Raw genomic sequence first — 19730 nt, 5'->3', positions numbered from 1 at the left:
GAGGCCAGGAGTTTGAGGCTGTAGTTTGCTTTGATTATGCCTGTGAATAGCCACTGCACTCCAGCCCAGACAACATAGGGAGACTATGTCTCTTTAAAAAAAAAAAATAAATAATAAAGCAAGTTATCTGCCAAGCAAAATTAAAGTATTCCTGTACTTCTCAGGGAACAGAACTACAACACGTTTGGGATCATTCCCATACACCCTAAGTTTTGCAGGGTGCAGTAGCCTTTATTCTACTGTCTACTTTAAGTACTGTTTTGGTTTGTTTTTTGGAAACTTAAAAGATCCCATAATTGGGTTGCTGAAGTCATTAAAAATATTAGTAAGAATTGTGGCTGAAATTCTGAAAATTAGACTATTTTACTGAACATTTTTGTGAATAAATGTCCATAATTTATTTAATTTACAAGTAAGGAATAGAACCTCTTCCAGTATGTTTCTTGCATCTCTGTTGCCAGGCTCTTAATGCACTTAGGTGAGAATTTTTTTTTTTTAATTCTATAGCATAGTAGTTGGTTATCTTAATAAAATAGCTACTGATTATTTTAAGTAAATTTGACTTTAAAATTTTTGTATTTTGATTGTTACTTGGAGTAAATGCTAAATTTCTCATTTATTTGGGGAGCAAAAGAATGCTTTATCTTAATTTTGAATTACCTTTATAAGGTAATGTAGGCAGTGCTCATTGCCAGATTTAAGAACCACTGCTTGGGAAGTTGTCATTTTGATTTGCTGCAAGTAAGAGTGCTTATTTGGGATTGGATTCCCTGTATTTGGAACAAGGAACTACTTTCATTTAAAAAAAATCAGGGAAAAATAAGCTGGAATGAGTTATAAGATGTTTAAATGAAACTGCAACAAAAATCTTTGTAATTACCATTGTTTTATGTTGGCAGGGTTTGTGTGACTGCTCTTCTGCTAAAATAGCTTAGTAAGTAAGCCTTGTCAGTTTGATTCCTGCACTACCAAAACATAGTTAACTTATACTGAAATTACTCCTTTTAATAAACTGGAGATAGCTCCAGCAACTAGATAGCATTCTTTTCCCATACTAACGCAGAATAATGTATAGTAGTGGATAAACATTTTTAATCTCATGAAAGCATATTAGTTTTCTTTTTCTCTTGAAGGACTAATGATCTACCACAGTAGAATTTTTTTTTCAGCTTTTTGATGACAGTGTCAAAAAAATATATGTTTCATTGCTAATGTACAGTGCGCGTGGAGAACACTGCAGCTGAGTTTCTGACTCTTTACTCACTTTGCCCACAGCACAAGTGGACGTGCTGTCTGCAGCGCTGCGTGCTTCTAGCCTGGATGCTCAGGAAGAGATCATCAGTACAGAAAAGAAAAGTGATTTGCAAGATGAACTGGGTATAAGTGAGCTACCAAATTGTAAAATAAATCAAGATGATTCTGTGCCTTTAATCAGCGATGCTGTTGAGGTAACAAACTCAGTAAAGTGTTTACCAAGTGAGAACAATATGATCAGAAGTCTTTTAGTGGGAAATAGTTGTAGCTAATCACTTTTACTTAGCGCATTCTGTTTGTTGCTGATTTTTTAGCTTTTCCTTTGCATAAAGTAAAAGTAATTATTTTTACCACATCCTGTCCTTGTGACATAAACGTCATATGAAATGCTTGGAAAAGTAAACCCCAGTCCTGGCTATATGACTATTCTAGGAGACTCAATGTTAACGTAGCTCACTGCAGTGAAATAGTCTCACTGGAAACAAAGCCTTTTGTCAAGAATAATTAACTCTTCCCTTTTCTTTTTGGAGAGGTGCTTTGTTTCTGATCGGACCATTTCACTGCAGCAAGCAACACAGTATTCTGAGCAGAAGATCGGGACTTGAGGCCATGTTGCGGAGGGCCAGTGACATTATCTGGACTCTGGAGTGTGAGGGTGGGTACTGTTCTAGCACCGTCTTCCCTGTGTACTTGTAGTGTTTCCGTATGATCCTTCCCACTGTGCTCCCATCAAGGCGCTACATTTGGCATTGGTATTTCTTACCCCTAGTTTATAAAGACTGAAGGATTACACCAATTGCCAGAATCAAATGGTCATAGATTATAGCAGCTTGAATGACAGTCTCAGGAAAGAGCCTGCACAGTGGGGCTGGCGAGAGGGTTCTTGGAGCTCTAGTGTATTTCTGTTTTGCTTTTTGTTAGGTGACATTAGGTAGAGTTAGAAATCTGTACAATACCAGTGGTTTGGAAGAAAACTGTCCTTTTATCAGCAATTTAAATGCTGTACTTTCAGAGGTGCTTTCGGTTATTGTCGTTGTTGGCTGTTAAAAAATATGTATTGTAAAATTACATATTAACAGCCAAGAATAGAAGTAGAATAAAAACTGTGTATAAATACCCCATCGTCTCTAAAATAGTTGAGTAGAACTCTCTCAATACTTGTTTATAAGTAAGCTAATTTAAGCTTTTTGGGTCATTTTAAAATCATTCAAATTAATTTTTTAATTACTCTCATTTTCCTGGAATTTGTTTTTATACATCGGCAACTTCTTGAGCCCATTTAATTTGAGGCAGGGGAAGTTCTCAACCTCTGGGTCGTGACTCACAGGAACTGTATCAAAGGGTTGTGCGGCATTAGGAAGTTTGAGAACCACTGTCTTAGGCGGTCTTAGTATGTTCATAAACTTCTAAAAATGAGGAATTTGTATGTATATTTATCTTTTGGCAATCTTGAAAGGTAAGTAACTTAGTAACATAGTTTAAGTGAAGAACATTTACAGACAGAACAGTGCTAAGCAGATACTTCTTTCTAACAGAGTATGGACTCTGCTCTCTGCTATATTCACAATGATTCGGACTTGAGCACCAGCAGCAGTTTTAGCCCTGATGAGGAAAGGAGAACTAAAGTACAAGTAAGTGACAAGAACTGCCGCCTTTTGTGTGCATGTTCTTAATTCCTCTTTCAAAACCCACTTTTTTTTTTTTTTACCTAAGTAAGTTGTGTTTTCACTAAGAAAATTAAAGTGCGAGAGTAACACGCAAGCACAGATGGTGCCCTTCTCACCTTGAGCCCCTTCCTCGTTCAGAGTGATCACAGATCGCAGTCCTGCATCGTCCCTTCACGTGTTTTTGAGGTCCATAAACGTGCACGCATGCTTCTTGATCTTCCAGCGACAGTTGTATATATCCTATCCTACCTAGCTGTCCTCACTCCTGAGTTACCAAGAATTTATAAAAGTAGCTCAGGCTGGGTGTGTTGGCTCACACTGTTATCCCAGAGCTTGGTAGGTGGATCGCTTAAGACCAGGAGTTTGACACCAGCTTGAGTAACATAAGACCTTGTTTATACGCACACACACACACATTTGATTTTACTAAAATATGAAAGGATGACTCAGAACTATTTTAAAGTTCCATCAATAACAGGTGGCAGGGAAAATCCAACTTCCTAGGTCAGATGGCGTGTGTTCTTTTTTGTCTTTCCCCTTTTTGCTTTGTCACCCAGGCTGTTGTGCAGTGGCCCAGTCATAGCTCACTACCACCTCTAACTCCTGAGCTCAAGTGATCCTTCTGCCTCAGCTTCCCAGATAGTTGTGACTTCAGGTGCCTGCCACCACACCTGGCTACTTTTAAAATTTTTTAATAGAGATGGGGTCTTCCTATGTTGTTCAGGCTGGTCTTGAACTCCTGGCTTCAAGTGATGCTCCCACCTTGTCCTCCCAAAGTGCTGGGTTTACAGGCGTGAGCCACCCTGCATTGCCCCTATCCATAGGGTTCTGAAACATACTTTCCCCCACTTAAATTGTAGACATATTTCAAGTCAGTACAAATAGATAATCTCCTTCTTTCAATGAATTCACTTCCATTTTAGTTTTTTAAATATAGGTAGTAAGTTTATATAGTTCAAAATTGAAAAGATGCTAAAAAGCCTTCAGGGACATTTCCTTTTTAGTGTTTCTTCTCCACTCATCCATCTTGATTACCCAGAATTTTACCTTCTTTAATGTGTTCTTCCAAATCTGTTTTATACACACCTAAGCAAGACTGTACATGTAACTTTTTGTAGATAATTGCTTAAATTTTCATCTAAAGAAGGCAGATGTTGGGTGACACCTGTGGCTCAAAGGAGTAGGGCGCTGGACCCATATGCCAGAGGTGGTGGGTTCAAACCCAGTCCCAGCCAAAAACTGCAAAAAAAAAAAAAAAAAGAAGGCAGATATTTCTCCTAAACACATTGCTAATTGTGCACAGAGTAACTGTTGTACTGTGTTCACTACGTTACATCAAACTTCATTATCTCTGACTCCATTATAAAGTGCTGGTCTTATTTTAATATTTATTAAATTTAGTTACTCTAGGCCAGGTGCAGTGGCTCATGCATGTAATCCTAGGACTCTAGGAGGCTGAGGTGGGTGGATTGCCTGAGCTCAGGAGTTTGAGACCAGCCTGAGCAAGAGCAAGACGCTGTTTCTAAAAATAGCCAGGCTTTGTGGTAGGTAGGTGCGTGTAGTCCCAGCCACTTGGGAGGGTGAGGCAAGAGGATCATGTCAGCCCAAGAATTTGAGGTTGCTGTGATGCCACACCAATCTACCAAGCATGACAAAGTAAGACTGTCTAAAAACAAAAAAAAATTTAGCTACTCTAATTATTCTTTAAGCTGTTTACTGGGGGCTCTTGTGGTCGCTTTGCCTTGTTTTTAAAGGTGGGGTCTCCCTATATTGCTAAGCTGGTCTTGAACTCCTGCGAGACCATAGCCTCCCAGGTCCCCGGGATTACAAGCGTGTGCCACTATACCTGGCTGTGTCTGTTTAAGTTGTCTTAAGACAGCTTGTAGGTTGCTTTTATTTATATATCCTTCGCATATTTTTCTCTTTACAATTACTAGAGACCTAAAAATTTGACAGTAGTTTTTTTCCTGCTATTTAGGATGCTATGTTAAAATCAATATTTAAAATATATTTAAAATTAATTTTTCCAGTGGGATGTGGTGGCTTAGGCCTATAATCACCACTCTGGGAGGCTGAGGCGGGTGGATTGCTTGAGCCTGGAAGTTTGAGACCAGCCTGAGCAAGAACAAGATCCCGTCTCTATTAAAAGTAGAAAAACTAGCCGGGCATTCTGGTGGGCGGCTGAGACAGGAGGATCAGTTGAGCCCAGGAGTTTGAGTTTGCTATGTGGTAGGCTGATGGCACAGCACTTTAGCCTGAGACAGCAGACACTCTTGTCTAAAAAAGGGAAAAGGTTAGTTTTTCGTAATTCACATCTAAAGTCCTCAGAATACTCAATTGCTATCTCTCTCTTTCTTCATCAGGATGTTGTACCTCAGGCTTTATTAGATCAGTATTTGTCTATGACTGACCCCTCCCGTGCACAGACGGTTGACACTGAAATAGCTAAGCACTGCGCATACAGCCTCCCAGGTGTGGCCCTGACACTTGGCAGACAGAACTGGCACTGTCTCCGAGAGACCTACGAGACTCTGGCGTCAGACATGCAGGTGGGTACAGCAGTTAAAGAACTAGCAGAACAGGCATGTGGAAGGTGCAATGATTTTTGCCTTTCAAAACCTACACACTTCCTGTATATATCTTGGTGTGTACTCAGCATCGCAGGGAATTACACGTGGAGGAGCTGAAAGGTGATACAGTACCAGAGAGTGTTCTTTTTGCAGTCAGTCCACAGTTTGTCGTCTTCATTTTTATTTAAAGCATTAGAAATTGTTATCACGTTCAGGATGCCTAAGTTTCTGATTTCAAATATGTTCTTGTCTAGTGTTTATCTTATCTAGTGTTTATCTAATTCTTTAAAATGTAGGATTTAATGCCCCCCAGAAATAGTATTATAAATGCTTATTTGATTTTATACTAGATCTCAAAATACTGTTTTAAACCATAGTAAAACTGCATTGTGTCAGCACTGCTAAGTTTTGGTCCCATGTGTTATGGGGAGGAGATGGGAGGAGTTCAGCAGTCACTGCTCTCTCCCTGTCCCCACACCCCCACCCTGCAAAAGAACAGAAAAGGTGAGTCCTTGGCCGAGGTAATTTTGTCTGGACACCTCTGTGATGTTTTTGTGGCGTTCTTCCTGGGCTTTGGTGACTTAGCCTCCCTTGCCAAGTCTCGTTTCTATATATTTGGGATTTGGATTTGCCTGTCTTCCAAAACTCTTGTTTCTTTATAAAATAACCTCTCGGCTCCTATGAAAAAAACAGTCTGATTAGGCTGATACAGAGATATGAATGACTTTTCCTTAAATTTCTTAGTAAATAAGCCAGGTGCATTGGATCATTCCTGTAACCTAGCACTCTGGGAAGCCAGGCAGGTGGATTGCCTGAGCTCAGGAGTTCAAGACGAGCCTCAGCAAGACCAAGACTCTTATGTACTAAAAAAAAATAGAAAAACTAACAGGCTTTGTGGTGGATGCCTGTAGTCTCAGCTACTCAGAAAGCCTCATGAGGCAAAAAGATTGTGTGAGCCCAGGAGTTTGAGGTTACTGTGAGCTATGATACCATGGCATTCTGCCCAGGGTGACAGAGCATTTTTCAAGGATTCAGTGCTGTTGCCTGAGCAAGTTCGAAGTTGAAAGTAACTTTGAGGGAACAAAGTTACAAGTTCGTCCTCTGAACTACAAGGTTAAGAAACCAGGGCTCAGGAGAAGGGGATTAGTCCTTTGTTTACCCTCTCCAAAGTGCTGGATTCGGGCGTGGACCACAGGGCCCGACTTTCGTAGAGCTCTTTATCCTGTTTATTAATGATTTTCAATCTTTATTGCACTGAACTGAAGAGATCCCTATGGGATTGTACGTGGTGGAACCTGGGTAGCTAGACGGGCTCTGAATGCCCCCTTTTCTCTATCAGAACATCTCTGCCTTTGTTTGCTTTATATATATGTTGAACTTGGATGAAAAATTCTTTTCAAGAGTGGATTCTAGGGTGCAGATGGGGGAAAATAAAACTTTTGCTCTAAACTGCTTCTTAGTAGGTAGAATTTCAAACTAAGTAGTATGAAAATTTTAAAATTTAAGGTAACATGGTGAAAAAGATGTTTTTAACTAGAAGTTTTAAATGTAAAGCATTTTTGTTTAATATTTCTTTTTCAGAATTATATATAGATTTTATTATTGTATTTCTTGAATTGCTAGTTCCTTACAAGTTTTTTTGTTTTTTAATCTCAGACTGAAGAAGAATAGTAAAGTGGGGGTGGAGTTAAATAGCCTTTACACATGTGGATGTCTGTACATAGGGGTCAGATGTTCAGAGAACTGCAAAAACTATAGTAATGATTTGCAAGCATTTTCCCTTTATCAATGAAAAGGAGATAGATAATATAGGCATAGAGGGTAGGGGTTTGTCAACACTTTTTGGTACATCGTAGGTATTTAAAGCTAAGTGTCTATTATTACTACTAATCTATTCCGATTTAATTTTTTGAGATAAATAACATTCCCAATATAAATGAACCTTCATATATTATCTGAAAGCAAAAGTACTGAGCACTTTGTGTTTCGCTTACTAATGTAGTTTTTATTTCTGTAGTGGAAAGTTCGCAGAACTTTAGCCTTCTCCATCCACGAGCTTGCAGTTATTCTCGGAGATCAGTTGACAGCTGCGGATCTGGTTCCAATTTTTAATGGATTTTTAAAAGACCTTGATGAAGTCAGGATAGGTGTCCTTAAACACTTGCATGATTTTCTGAAGGTAACTTTTTAATTTCTTTGCATAAAGACATGCTAATATTCTTACTGTAACTCTAAAACTTTATTTTCTGCTGTTATTAAGATAGTTTTCTGTATGTCCCCTGTGTAAGAAAATACAGCTGTGAATTGATAACAGGATACAATTTAAAAAGAAATGGTACTATAATAATGTTAAATTCCATTTTTAAAATGATGTTAGATCATAGTTACAAACACTTGTCCCTTTTACATTTTTCAAAATTACCGAATAAAATATGAACTGGGCAGCTCCTGTGGCTCAGAGGAGTAGGGCACTGGCCCCATATACCGGAGGTGGCAGATTCAAACTTGGCCCTGGTCAAAAACTGCAAAAAAAAAAATGTTATGAACTATAGTCATCCTAGTCATCCTCTTGCACGGGTGACTGGCTTCAGGACTCTCTGCATCCCTGAATCTGCACACAACACACACAAGTCCTGCAGTTGGTTGTCCATGTTCGCAGGTTTCACATTCCTTGATATGCGTTTGGTTGAAAAATTCCTGTTTCAGTGGATCTTCAGAGTTCTGTATGTTAAGTTTTGAGGTTTTATGGTGTTCAAGGAGTCTGAGTATATATTGATCATATTGAAATTTTTCTAATTATCCCAGTAACATCCTTTATAGCTTTTCTCCCCTCAATTCAGAATCTCATCAGGAAGTGTGTATTGAATTTAAATGTTACTGTTTCTTTAGACCTGTTAGACCTAGAACAGTTACCCTGACTTTCTGTTTTTAATGTCATTGGCATTTTTGAAGAGTCCATACTAGTTGTTTTTGGAGATTGCCTCTCAATTTGAATGGGCCTGAGTGTTGTTACAGTTTTATTCTGGGTAAAGGGGTTGTTCTGCAGGTATATCCCCAGTCTGTACTGGCTGTGATGTGTTTTCCCAAACACATCACCACCATCAGGGTGACTTGATGTTGGTTCTTCCCATCGTTAGCAATAAGTCTGATAACTTGGTTATAGTGGTGTCAGCTTCATTTCTCCATTTTAAAGTGACCTTTTACCTTTGTATTTAATAAGTAATTGATGAGGTGAACTTTTGAACTCTGAATATCTTCTCCTCTGGAGTCTTTGACCCGCTGCTCTTGTATCTATCCAGCCATGCTTGGCTCTTACCTGAATCAGTTGTTACTGTGTTGGTTGTGAAATTGATTTTCTATTTTTTGTAATTCCTTCTGCTTTTATTAGTTAACATTCTATTATTTTTTTTTTTTTTTGAGACAGTCTTACTTTGTCGCCTGTGGTATGGCATCACAGCTCATAGCAACCTCAAACTCTTGGGCTCAAGCGATTCTCTTGCCTCAGCCTTCCAAGTAGCTGGGACTAAAGGTGCCTGCCACAATACCCAGCTATTTTTAGAGACAGGGTTTCGCCCTGGCTCAGGCTGGACTCCAACTCATGAGCTCAAGTGATCCATCCGCCTTGGCTTCCTAGCCACTGCGCTGGCCTATTAGTTAACATTCTAATGCAAAGAGAATCTGTTACTTCCCTCTCTCTCCCTTTTTTTGAAAGCATTTTTTAACATCAACATGGACTTTAGGGGTTTTTTAATTCAGTGTAATAAAATGTAATCCATTTCTGTCATTTGTTTTAAGCATCACTATTGGCTAGTGGGAGCCCCAAGATGCCTCCATCTCCTTTTGATTTGTCTGTCCCCGTATTTTTGAGCACATCCATATTTTCAGGCCCAGCTTTTCCTTGCCCTGGTCCTTTCTAGTGGAAAATGGTCATTAGAAACCAAGATCTGAGTTATTAGATGTGCTCGTTACTCCTGAGGCATCATTACTTCCAAATCAATACCATTTCCTCTCTTTTCTTCACTTTATTTTTTTATTTCCTCTCATGGTAAAAACTCTGTTTCTAACAACATTAATATATTTAGTCATTTGCTTAATTCTACAACATAATGTGAGAAAGTTTCAGAATCCTTCCTCCAGTAATAACGCCAGCATCAAATCAACTAAGTAATGTTTAAGATTTCCTTCAGTACATTTTGCCATTAAAAATCCCATGAAGAAGCAGAGTCCAGGGTTCACACTTGGGCTTTTTTCCTGTGTGATTGTTATCAGTTCAGTGTATAGTTTAGATTTGTTTCCATTTGTATAAAATTTCAGGGGTTTCCCTCTTTTTGACTGTAAACTTACTTTTAAATATCATAGAGCAGCTATTAAGATATATTTATGTTTTGGTTTTTTTTTTCCACTCAGCAAATACTGAGTACCTCCTATGTGCCATCATAGTGACATACAGGTGGGCTTACATATGTGATTAAGAGAGTAATAACTGTCTTCCAAGAGTTCATGGTAACAGTGATGTCACATGAACGGAAAGGATGAGGACCATAATAAAGCCATCCCCAGGGCACTGTGGGCTTTAGTACAGGCCACTAAGAGGCTCAAGAAACAAAGATTCCAAAAGAACATTATGACTCCTGAAGGCAGATAGAATTATTGAGGGAAAATAAATGTAATAACAATTTTTAAAACAAATACAGGTACCACATTTCTTCAGAAGAATTAACCATATTAATTACAGGCTATTTTTAAGCACTCTAATAAAAGGAAGACTGTCTATACCTTGTCCTGATAAATACTTTCATTTTGTTGCTTTAGCTTCTTCATATTGACAAGAGAAGAGAATATCTTTATCAACTTCAAGAGTTTTTGGTGACAGATAATAGTAGAAATTGGCGCTTTCGAGCTGAACTGGCTGAGTAAGTTCTTAGAATTTATTAGATTGTTTTGTAGGGGTATATATTGCTTCATTTTTACCTTTTCTGAATTTCTTCATTTGTGTAGACGCAAGTTTCTATCTAGTATCCTATTTCCTTAACATTTCTTGTACATGGTGGGTTATTACAAAAGTTATGAGATACACAAAAATCAAGAAATATATAACTCATGTGAACAGAAACACATGGAGCCCTCCCAGCAATACCAATAAGCCGGCAAGTTGAAACATGCTCAGGTGAATCAGAAGGGACGCACTCAGCTACAGTTTTTGGAAGTGAAGTAATGGATCATTGCACAGGCTTCTCTCAGACTTTCATGGTGACCTACATAATGCAGGTCTTGCTGACAGTGAATTTTCTCAGCTCTTTTCTAAGTGTTCATTTCATATTTATATATTTTTTATTGTGGTAGAATACACAATACCAAACTTGCCAGTGGATGTTTTGTTTCAATTCTTTTGAGGTGGATTTACTGGGTCATATGATAATTTTGTGTTTAATTTGTTGAGGAACTGACAAAGTTTTCCATAGCAGATATCCATTTTACACTCCCATCAGCAATGAATGAAGGTTCCAGTTTCTCTGCATCCTCACTAACACTTGCTATTTCCCATTTTTTAAATGACAACTATTCTAATTGGTAAGAAATGGCATCTCACTATGGTTTGGTTTGCATTTCTCTAATGACAGATACTGAGCACTTTTTCATATTCTTGTTGACCATTTGTATAGATTCTATGGAGAAATGTCTTAAGTCTGTTGCCTATTTTTAAATTGATTTGTTCATCTTAAATTGTGTTGTTAGATTAATTGAGTTGTGAGAGTCCTTTATGTATTTTGGATTATAGACCTTACCTGTATTTTTTAAAGATACTTTTGGTGGGTATAAAATTGAAGGCTGACAGTTTCTCTCTTCTTTCAGTAATTTGGAGATGTTACTCTACTGATTTAAGGCTTGCCCACTCTGACTCAAAGTGGGTACGCCTCTTCTGCTATTAGTGTGGGAGTGTGAGTCCATCTAATCAGTATCAAACTGGGTTTGGGTTTTGTTGTTGCTGTGATTACCTTCAGTGTACTATGGGCTAATTTTTCTTGCTGTCAGCTGCCCTGGCCTTGTGCTGAGGGTGGGGGGCCAATACCGGGGGGCTTTTTGAGTATGAGTATTGTACCTTCAGCTTTTCTGGGTAACAGATGTAGACCTCGGCATGTGGGCTCATGCTAAGAAAGGGGAGAGGCTCTGGGTCAGCCTCAGTCTTTGGTAGGTGTTTATGCGTGCCTCAGCTTTCTTGGAATCCTCCATCCCTGCCCCAGTGGCATTCAGTCTCTTTCTCCTACTTCTCGCTAGTCTTGGGCAGCAGGAGATTTTTTGCTTGGCATCAGTGTAGGGCCTTAGCTGGAGGAGGTCTCCTGCCCCTGTCAGGAAAGGAGTTTAGTTCTCCTCCCCTCAGCTGCAGCACGTCTTTGCTTGTGGGGTGAGCAGGCTTTGTGTCCCTTCAGTCCATCAGGCTTTTGCTTTGTATGAGAAAGGGCCTGGGGTGCCAGTGTTAATGGCTATCCCTTGACATGTCTGTCTCCTCAGCCTGCTGACAGACAGCTCTCCTGTTTTCTTTCCTGGCTTGAGTTTTTTTTTGTCAGTGCCCAGGGGAGGCAAGTACCCTGGAGGTTACAAACTAGAGGGTTTGCACAGGAATGTGAGCTCCCTGTGTCTGCCCCCCACCCCAGCTTTGTGTGAGCCCCCCAACCCCTGTGACAGCCTTCATCTAGCCCTGGGCAGCTGCTACAATTTTAGCTGATTTCTTCTCCCCTGCAGTGTGGGAGCAGCTGCCTCTTCTATCCATGCTGTGCTCAGAGAGGCCGTCCCAGAGCCCATCTCTCCTTGTCTCTCTGGGGAAGTCAGGTCATTTGGAGCCTTGCAGCCTCAGCTCTGCTGGGCTCAAGAAAAGATTTGGTAGTTGATACAGCTTTTTCTCATGTAGGGTCAGAGTGACATTCTTTGTAGCTTTCTTTATTCTAAACAGAAGTTGAAGTCCTGCAGGGGATTTTTATTTTGAACTTCTGTGTCAGAAAACAAATGTTTCTAGCTTTCTTTGAAGATTTATGGTTATGTACATAAATCACTATAAAATTTTTTAGACAGACTGTGTTATGGTCCATTATTTCACTTCCAAGGAACATAGTTGACAGTGCCCTTTCTAAGTCACCCAAGCAAGTATCAGCTTGCTTGGCTTGTTGCTTGGTGTTGCTGGGAGGTCTTCATTTGTTTTTGTCCATAAGATTTTACGTTTAATGAGTTTTGTGTATCTCAAAACTTTCATAATGACCCACATATACATATGGGTACATTTATCGTTGCTGCATTGTCTGTTTATAGTTCATTCCCTTCTTGTTAGAAATATAAATAATGTTAAACATAAAATTAGAAAGGGCAGAGGTCTCAGTCATAGCCAAGGTATTTCTTCAAGGATGTTACTGCAGCCACTCAATTTAGTCTGGTGGATGCCATGAAAGTCTTCAGTTCCCCCTCAGACATGGCAGAAAAGCTACCAGAGGACCTCCAACTTCTATTACCCCCAGCAGATGTATCCTTTAGCTTAGAGCATGCTTGGAGTCTTGATAGGTACATAGCAGGCTACCGCAGTCTACTGGAATGTTTTTATTAACGGATTTGCAAACAGAAGCTTCTCAGCATTCTCAGCCATTACTGTGGAAAAATGTGTGCTGTGTTCCCATTGAACATACCACGAAATGCTCTGCCTCAGTCCTTGTGTGCACAGAATTCTCCAGCATTTGTGTTCCTTACACTCCCGGCGGGGAAGAGAGGCCCCTTGAACTTGCTGGTATTGAAATGCATTTCCAGATAGACAGAGACAAGAGCTGCCTCTGCAGGAGATGCTGAGGCACACAGTGCACGGGTTTATCTTTATACTCAGTGCCTTATACTGCAGACATTCAGGTGATTAACCTACTTTCATTTGTCTTACTGATTTTTAAACTTAATTGTCTTTTTACATTTCCTTTTTGTAGACAGCTGATTTTACTTCTAGAGTTATATAGTCCCAGAGATGTTTATGACTATTTGCGTCCCATTGCTCTGAATCTGTGTGCAGACAAAGTTTCTTCTGTTCGTTGGATTTCCTACAAGTTGGTATGTATTAAACTTTTAAAATTTCATATCAGCAAACTATTTCCTGAGATCCCCGAACAGAAGTGTCCCTCACGTCTGCACTCACCACCTAGGTCAGCGAGATGGTGAAGAAGCTGCACACGGCCACGCCTCCGACATTTGGAGTGGACCTCATCAATGAGCTGGTGGAGAATTTTGGCAGATGTCCCAAGTGGTCAGGCCGACAGGCCTTTGTCTTTGTCTGCCAGGTAAGCAAGGACCTGTGCTTACCTGTTTGTGGAGGTTTTTCCAGTAGAATTATGTTTCTTCTCTCACTTTCTACCTCTCCCTCTCACACTGTCTTCCTTATCCTTAAGGAAAAGAACTTTAGCACAATCTGGCTATTTATAGGATTATCTGTACTTTACTGTTGGGCATGTATCTGGCCTTGAGCTGGCCATTTCTCTCACAGTCAGCCAAGCTTGTTCTAAAGCTGCTGTATACCACACATGGCCTCTCTGTGTGCCCACGTGTGTGTACCACATACCACACCACACCATGGCTACCCCTAGAAGGTGCTTGTGTCTGGGGCCCAGAGTGCATGTGAGAAGGTGAAGGTGTAACTCAACAATCCTGGTCTCCACAGGAAACTTGTGTGTCTTTGTGGGCAGTTATGTAATTGTTTTTGAGTTCTCAAGTACCTGGAATATTGGTTAAAAAGCTGAAACTAAAATAGCTGTTGTCACTAAGCAACCTTGTTAGCTAGCATTATACTTTGGTAGGACAGAGAAATCTAAAGCAGGTATTTCTTTCTCTCAGACTGTCATTGAAGATGATTGTCTTCCCATGGACCAGTTCGCTGTGCATCTGATGCCACATCTGCTCACCTTAGCAAATGACAGGGTTCCAAATGTGAGAGTGCTGCTTGCAAAGACACTAAGGCAAACTCTACTGGAAAAAGGTAGGTTGGTGACTGCCTGGAATTGTGTGTGGGAGGGGATCACGGACTATGTTGAATAGTGAATGTCACAATAGAAGTATTGTATGTTTGTAGAAAAGTATCTGGTGGGGAGATATATCTTAAGTTGTTCTGGTGGCTCTCCCAGGAGATTAAAGAGACTATAAATTAGCATTCTTCTGTTCTAGTGTCATTTTTATAATGTAAAATGCAGTAATTTTTAAAGTGGGCATTCACTTATGATTATGGAAACCAGGGCCTTGGCAGCACTCCCACTGTCAGGTAATTCTGTGTGGGACCCGGAGATACCTGGCACATTCCCTCCTCTTCATTCCATAGGTAGGAGACAGGTGCCCTATAGTGTCTGTTTTTCCAGAAATTACAATCCCTCAAGATTCAGGATGTTTTATTTATTATAAACTCCCCAGACTCAGTGCCTGTGGCTCAAGTGGCTAAGGTGCCAGCCCCATACACCCAAGGTGGCGGGTTCAAATCCAGCCCGGGCTCACCAAACAACAATGATGGCTACAACCAAAAAAATAGCTGGGCATTGTGGCAGGCGCCTGTGGTCCCAGGTACTCGGGAGGCTGAGGCAGGAGACTCACTTGAGCTTGCCATGAGCTGTGATGCCACAACACTCTACCCAGGGGGACAGCTTGAGGCTCCTGTCTCAAAAAAAATAAATAAATAAACTCCCCATCCCTCATAAATATAGTTGAATGCATGAACTCATGAATGAATCACAGAAAGAATTTTGTAGCCTACTTCAAAGAGTAAGGTTGAATAAATACTCTCCTTTGCCATTCATGTAAATTTTTAAAATAGTGGTTATAGTGAAACAACTGAAGAGACTTGTTTGGTTTAGTGTATGTGTAGTTGGTATTTGGAAGTGTTTTTTACTAAGTTGATCAAGACCTAAGAAGTACAATGTTTTAATATATTTAATGTTTAATACTGCTTGGCTATGATTAAATATCATGAGGTTAAATCTATCGTGAAAGTAAGATAAATCCCATTATTGTCTTTATTCTGGGATTTATTTTCCTATAACAAATCAATTTGGATTACTCTTTATAATTTAACAGGTCATGTGTTTAAACTTTTATAAAAATCATGTCTTATAAGGACTAATAACTTATTTACACTTGTATTTAATAACACTCTGAAATGTCAGACCAATTTCATTTGTACCATGCATTTGTCATTTCCAGAATATTTCTTAGCCTCAGCCAGTTGTCATCAGGAAGCCGTGGAACAAACCATCATGGCTCTTCAGATGGATCGTGACAGTGACGTCAAGTATTTTGCAAGCATCCACCCCGCCAGTACCAAAATCTCTGAAGATGCCATGAGCACAGCTTCCTCAACCTACTAAAAGGCTTGAACCTCCATGTCTTTTCGTGCCTCCCCAAGAGCCGAGGTTTGCCGAGTGATCTGCGGTGGCTTGCTGGGGAGGAAAGACCTTCCTCTCTTGCAGAATTAATGCAGGTGCAAGTTCCCTACACTCAATACCAGGGATTTTAAAAGTCAAGAGAAAGTACAGCAAACATTATCTTATCTTGACTTTAAGGGAAAATAATTTCTCAGAGGATTCTAATTGTCACCGAAGCCTTAAATCCTTCTGTCTTCCTGACTGAATGAAACTTGAATTGGCAGAGCATTTTCCTTATGGAAGGGATGAGATTCCCAGAGACCTGGATTGCTTTCTCCTGATTTTATTTAATGGCCGATAAATGAAATTCTTAAAGCCAGAGGCAGATGTGCACCTGGACATGAAAGAGACCTTCAGTATTAGCCCTGACTGTTTTCTCCCAGGCACAAAGACCTATTGGGTTCTGCAGCCAGATGCCCAGCCTGGCGCTAAGTGTGAATAGTTCCTGACATGTGTAAATGCGAAAGGAGATTTTTGGCTTTCTCCTAAGGGCTTGATGCTAACACTAAAGTAGAATCTGATTTTAACTCTTAAATGCAGCATATTGCTGTACACATTTATGGAACATTTGCTGAGTATCTATGTCCTGATTTTTTCATGCTGGTCATGACCTGAAGGAAATTTATTAGCACGTATACTGTATGTCAGGTGTTTTTAACTTGATCATGATCAGCTCTGAGGTGCAACTTTTTCTTCACATACTGTACATATCTGTGACCACTCTTGAGAGTGCTACAGTCTTTAATCATGCTGTTTAAAACTGTTGTGGCACAAGTTCTCTTGTCCAAATAAAATTTATTAATAAGATCTATATAGAGATATATATACACTTTTGATTGTTTTCTAGATGTCTACAAATAAATGCAATTTGTGACCTGTATTAATGATTAGTATAAAATGGGGAAACTAGATTAAAATATTTGTCTTTTAACTAGTGTAGTGGTTTCTCTGAAATCTGCCTTTATATCTCCTGGGTTGACTTTTGCCTTGGGCTCTCCTCGAACTCCTGTCTGGAGGTGGGCAGTGTAGTCTGCGTCTCAATGGGGCTTTGTCCTGAAGCTGCTGAGATACAGTGAAGGAACTCTTAACTCCATGTCTTACTCTGTAAGTGGCAATCCATAAAACCTGCCCAGTCTCTCAGGGGACATATTGCCATCAAATGAGGTAACTAACATGTGAAGGGGCTTTTTTGTAAAGTGCCGCCGAGTATGTGGATATTGGTTCTCATAATTATGGTCAGTTTGAAAATCCCTTGGCCTGAGTCGTCCTTGTGGTGCTTCTGTGAGTTTTGGTTTTACTTTTGCAGCGAGCACAGACTCCTCAGTAAGTTAAAATAGGTTCACTTGAAGCTGGGAATGGGATCTGGATATACAGGCTCCTTCCTGTGCACACTACTGACGAATAAGCCTTTGGTTTCTTATTCTTTTACTAAAACCCAGATATTTGTACACTTTGGACATAAATGTGAACTAATTCTGCTGGGAAAGACATTCAAATGAATAAATAAGTGTGGGGGCGTAATATGTTCAGGAAGGGGGGCTGTGGGAAGTGTGGGGCAGTTGCTAGAGGTTTTTGAAAGCATCAGGCCAGAGGAGAATGTGACCTCTGATTTAGTATAACCTAAGCGTTGAGGTGCACATTCTCTGCTATTAATAATACATTTTTGCCCCCAGAATTTCAGTTCTGTAAGTTATATTAGAATTATACTTTAATGCATTTTTTTAAAGCAGTGACAATTCTAACAGTATATTTTGGTATACAGACCTGAAATTGAAGGTCTGCTAGAGTACCTGCAGAGTTAAGAGATACAGAGGCCAGTTCTTGCTATCTAGCCCTCCTGCTGCCTGTTGGGTACCAGACTAAGGAACAGCCTAGGACGCACAATGAGTCTCAAACTGCTCAGACTCCACTGGTATTTTAGGTTATGTCAGTGGCAGTGAATATAAAAGACACCTGTGTTTTAACAGCTTACATGCCGGACCATCAAGGCTTCCCAGTTTGAATAATCTAATGAAATTCAAAATAAGAAAAAGTGTGTCGTCTCTTTCCATTTCGTTTTTAGCGGTTTCTGTGATGCACTTTTTCAGGCATCTTCTAGGCGGCAGGAGCTGATCAGAGCATGGCAGAGTCCTGCGTCCTGGCTCTGGGATCTCTGAATGGAGAGAGTTTGCATTTCAAAAGGAGTATAAAAACAAGCAAATGTAGAAAAGTGATTCAGGAGGTGAAATGAAAACGGCAAACCAGTAGTCTAGTAGTAGTAGTAGTTCTAACCTAATTTCATCATATAAAAACGAGAAAATGGGCTGTGGTGGTTGAGGAGTGGTAGTTCACACCTGTAATCCTCAGCACTCTGGGGGCTGAGTCAGGTGGATTGCTTGAGCTCACAAATTCGAGACCAGACTAAGTGAGACCCCATCTCTACTAAAAATAGAAAAACCAGCCAGGTGTTGTCATGGGCACCTATAGACAGGACCCAGGACTCTGCCAAGCTCAGATCAGCTCCTGCTGCCTAGAAGATGCCTGAAAAAGTATATCACAGCAACTGCTAAACACTGGAAATAGAAAGAGATGACACACTTTTTATTTTTGAATTTCATTAGAGATTATTCAAACTGGGAATGCCTTGATAGTCTCGGCTACTTGGGAGGCTGAAGCAAAAAGGTCTCTTGAACCCAGGAGGTTGAGGTTGCTGTGAGCTATGATGCCACAGTACTCTATCCAAGGTGACAAAGTGAGACTCTGTTTCCAAAAAAAAAAAGAGAAAAAATTGTAACAGTTGTGTTCTTACTATTATTTAACCTTGAAAAGCTTATCTTAGAAGTTGTTATGTGAGGGATGTGTTAGGACTGAGTGGCTAAGGATGAAAAGGAAAGCTATGTTTTTCAAAATAACTTACCAGCCACTGTCCCTGGTCACTGTCGGATGTCCTCCCCTCACCTCCTGGCCCTCCCCAGCGGGTCTCCCACCTGTCCTCTTCTGCATAGCCAGTGCCTGGGGCATGGGGCCAGCTTTCTGCCCTGCCTGGCTGGACCCTCTGTCTTAGAACCCTCTCCACTCTTGTGTCTGGGAGAAGTATGACTGCAGGCTTTTGACGAGGGAAGCTCAGGTGGTGCATTTCCATGTCCCTCACTGACTCCCTGTCCACAGGGAGCAGTCTTTCTGCTGGACTTGTGGAGGGGTGGGTACAGTGTCATTGCCTTTCTGCATATGACTTTTGTCTTGAAGTCTTAGAGTTACTTCTGTGATGCCAGATCACTGAGTTTTTCTAGAACTCTCTCAAAATGGTCAAGTGTTGAGTTCCTGAGAAAATCCCATGCCAGTGAAGAGCTAAGACACCAGCTCTTCCTTCAGTGCACCTGGGGGTGGGGGGCAAGCGTGATAACTTCTTGCAGGGGAGGGAGGACTCCATTACCCTCAGAGGGCTCAGTAATTGAGTCTGTTAAACTGACAAGAGGAAGATTGGCAGGGGAAATGGTGCACAGGAGCATCACGTGAAGGAGGGGTGAACTCAAATCCAGAGAAAATCTGGAAGCTCAGATACTCTTCAAGGGGATAGGAAGGTATGGAGGGGGCTCAGGGGAGTGGAAATGATTTTGGGGAAACATTAATAAGCCATCAGAAGAAAAAGTACGTGAGAGATTCCCAGGAGGGGTCGTTACATTGAATTCCTTTTGGACAAAGATGGTCATCTTAAGGCAGGCGGGGAGAGGGAGTCAGGCAAGGCCCCGCCTCGCAGCTGCTACTGCCCAAGGTGCCTCAGTTTGAAGTCATGTTTTGGTGTGGCTTTTCTTGTAGTCCTTCATTCTCACACCTGG

General features: G+C 40.5%; 1 protein-coding gene across 2 annotated transcripts in view; it reads left to right on the top strand.

The window, feature by feature from the left end:
• The window catches only part of PPP4R1 (protein phosphatase 4 regulatory subunit 1), a 75144-nt gene extending 58295 nt beyond the window's left edge, over nt 1–16849 (top strand). Inside the window, exons 10-18 of one of the 2 annotated variants that reach the window (XM_023507606.1) lie at nt 1276–1448; nt 2790–2885; nt 5285–5470; nt 7509–7670; nt 10304–10404; nt 13447–13567; nt 13660–13794; nt 14345–14486; nt 15695–16849. In XM_023507606.1, coding sequence (XP_023363374.1) covers nt 1276–1448; nt 2790–2885; nt 5285–5470; nt 7509–7670; nt 10304–10404; nt 13447–13567; nt 13660–13794; nt 14345–14486; nt 15695–15858 — 1280 coding nt within the window. In that variant the 3' untranslated portion in view covers nt 15859–16849. The remainder of the gene's footprint in view (nt 1–1275; nt 1449–2789; nt 2886–5284; nt 5471–7508; nt 7671–10303; nt 10405–13446; nt 13568–13659; nt 13795–14344; nt 14487–15694) is intronic. The other variant, XM_023507607.1, reaches the window with a different exon arrangement.
• The last annotated feature ends 2881 nt before the right edge of the window (nt 16850–19730 follow it).

Source organism: Otolemur garnettii, unplaced genomic scaffold (assembly GCF_000181295.1).
Source record: "Otolemur garnettii isolate 467f Iridium unplaced genomic scaffold, OtoGar3 scaffold00193, whole genome shotgun sequence".
NCBI classification, from domain to species: domain Eukaryota; kingdom Metazoa; phylum Chordata; class Mammalia; order Primates; family Galagidae; genus Otolemur; species Otolemur garnettii.
Note: the sequence above shows the minus strand (reverse complement) of the source record. Positions and strands in the feature narration are given on the sequence as shown.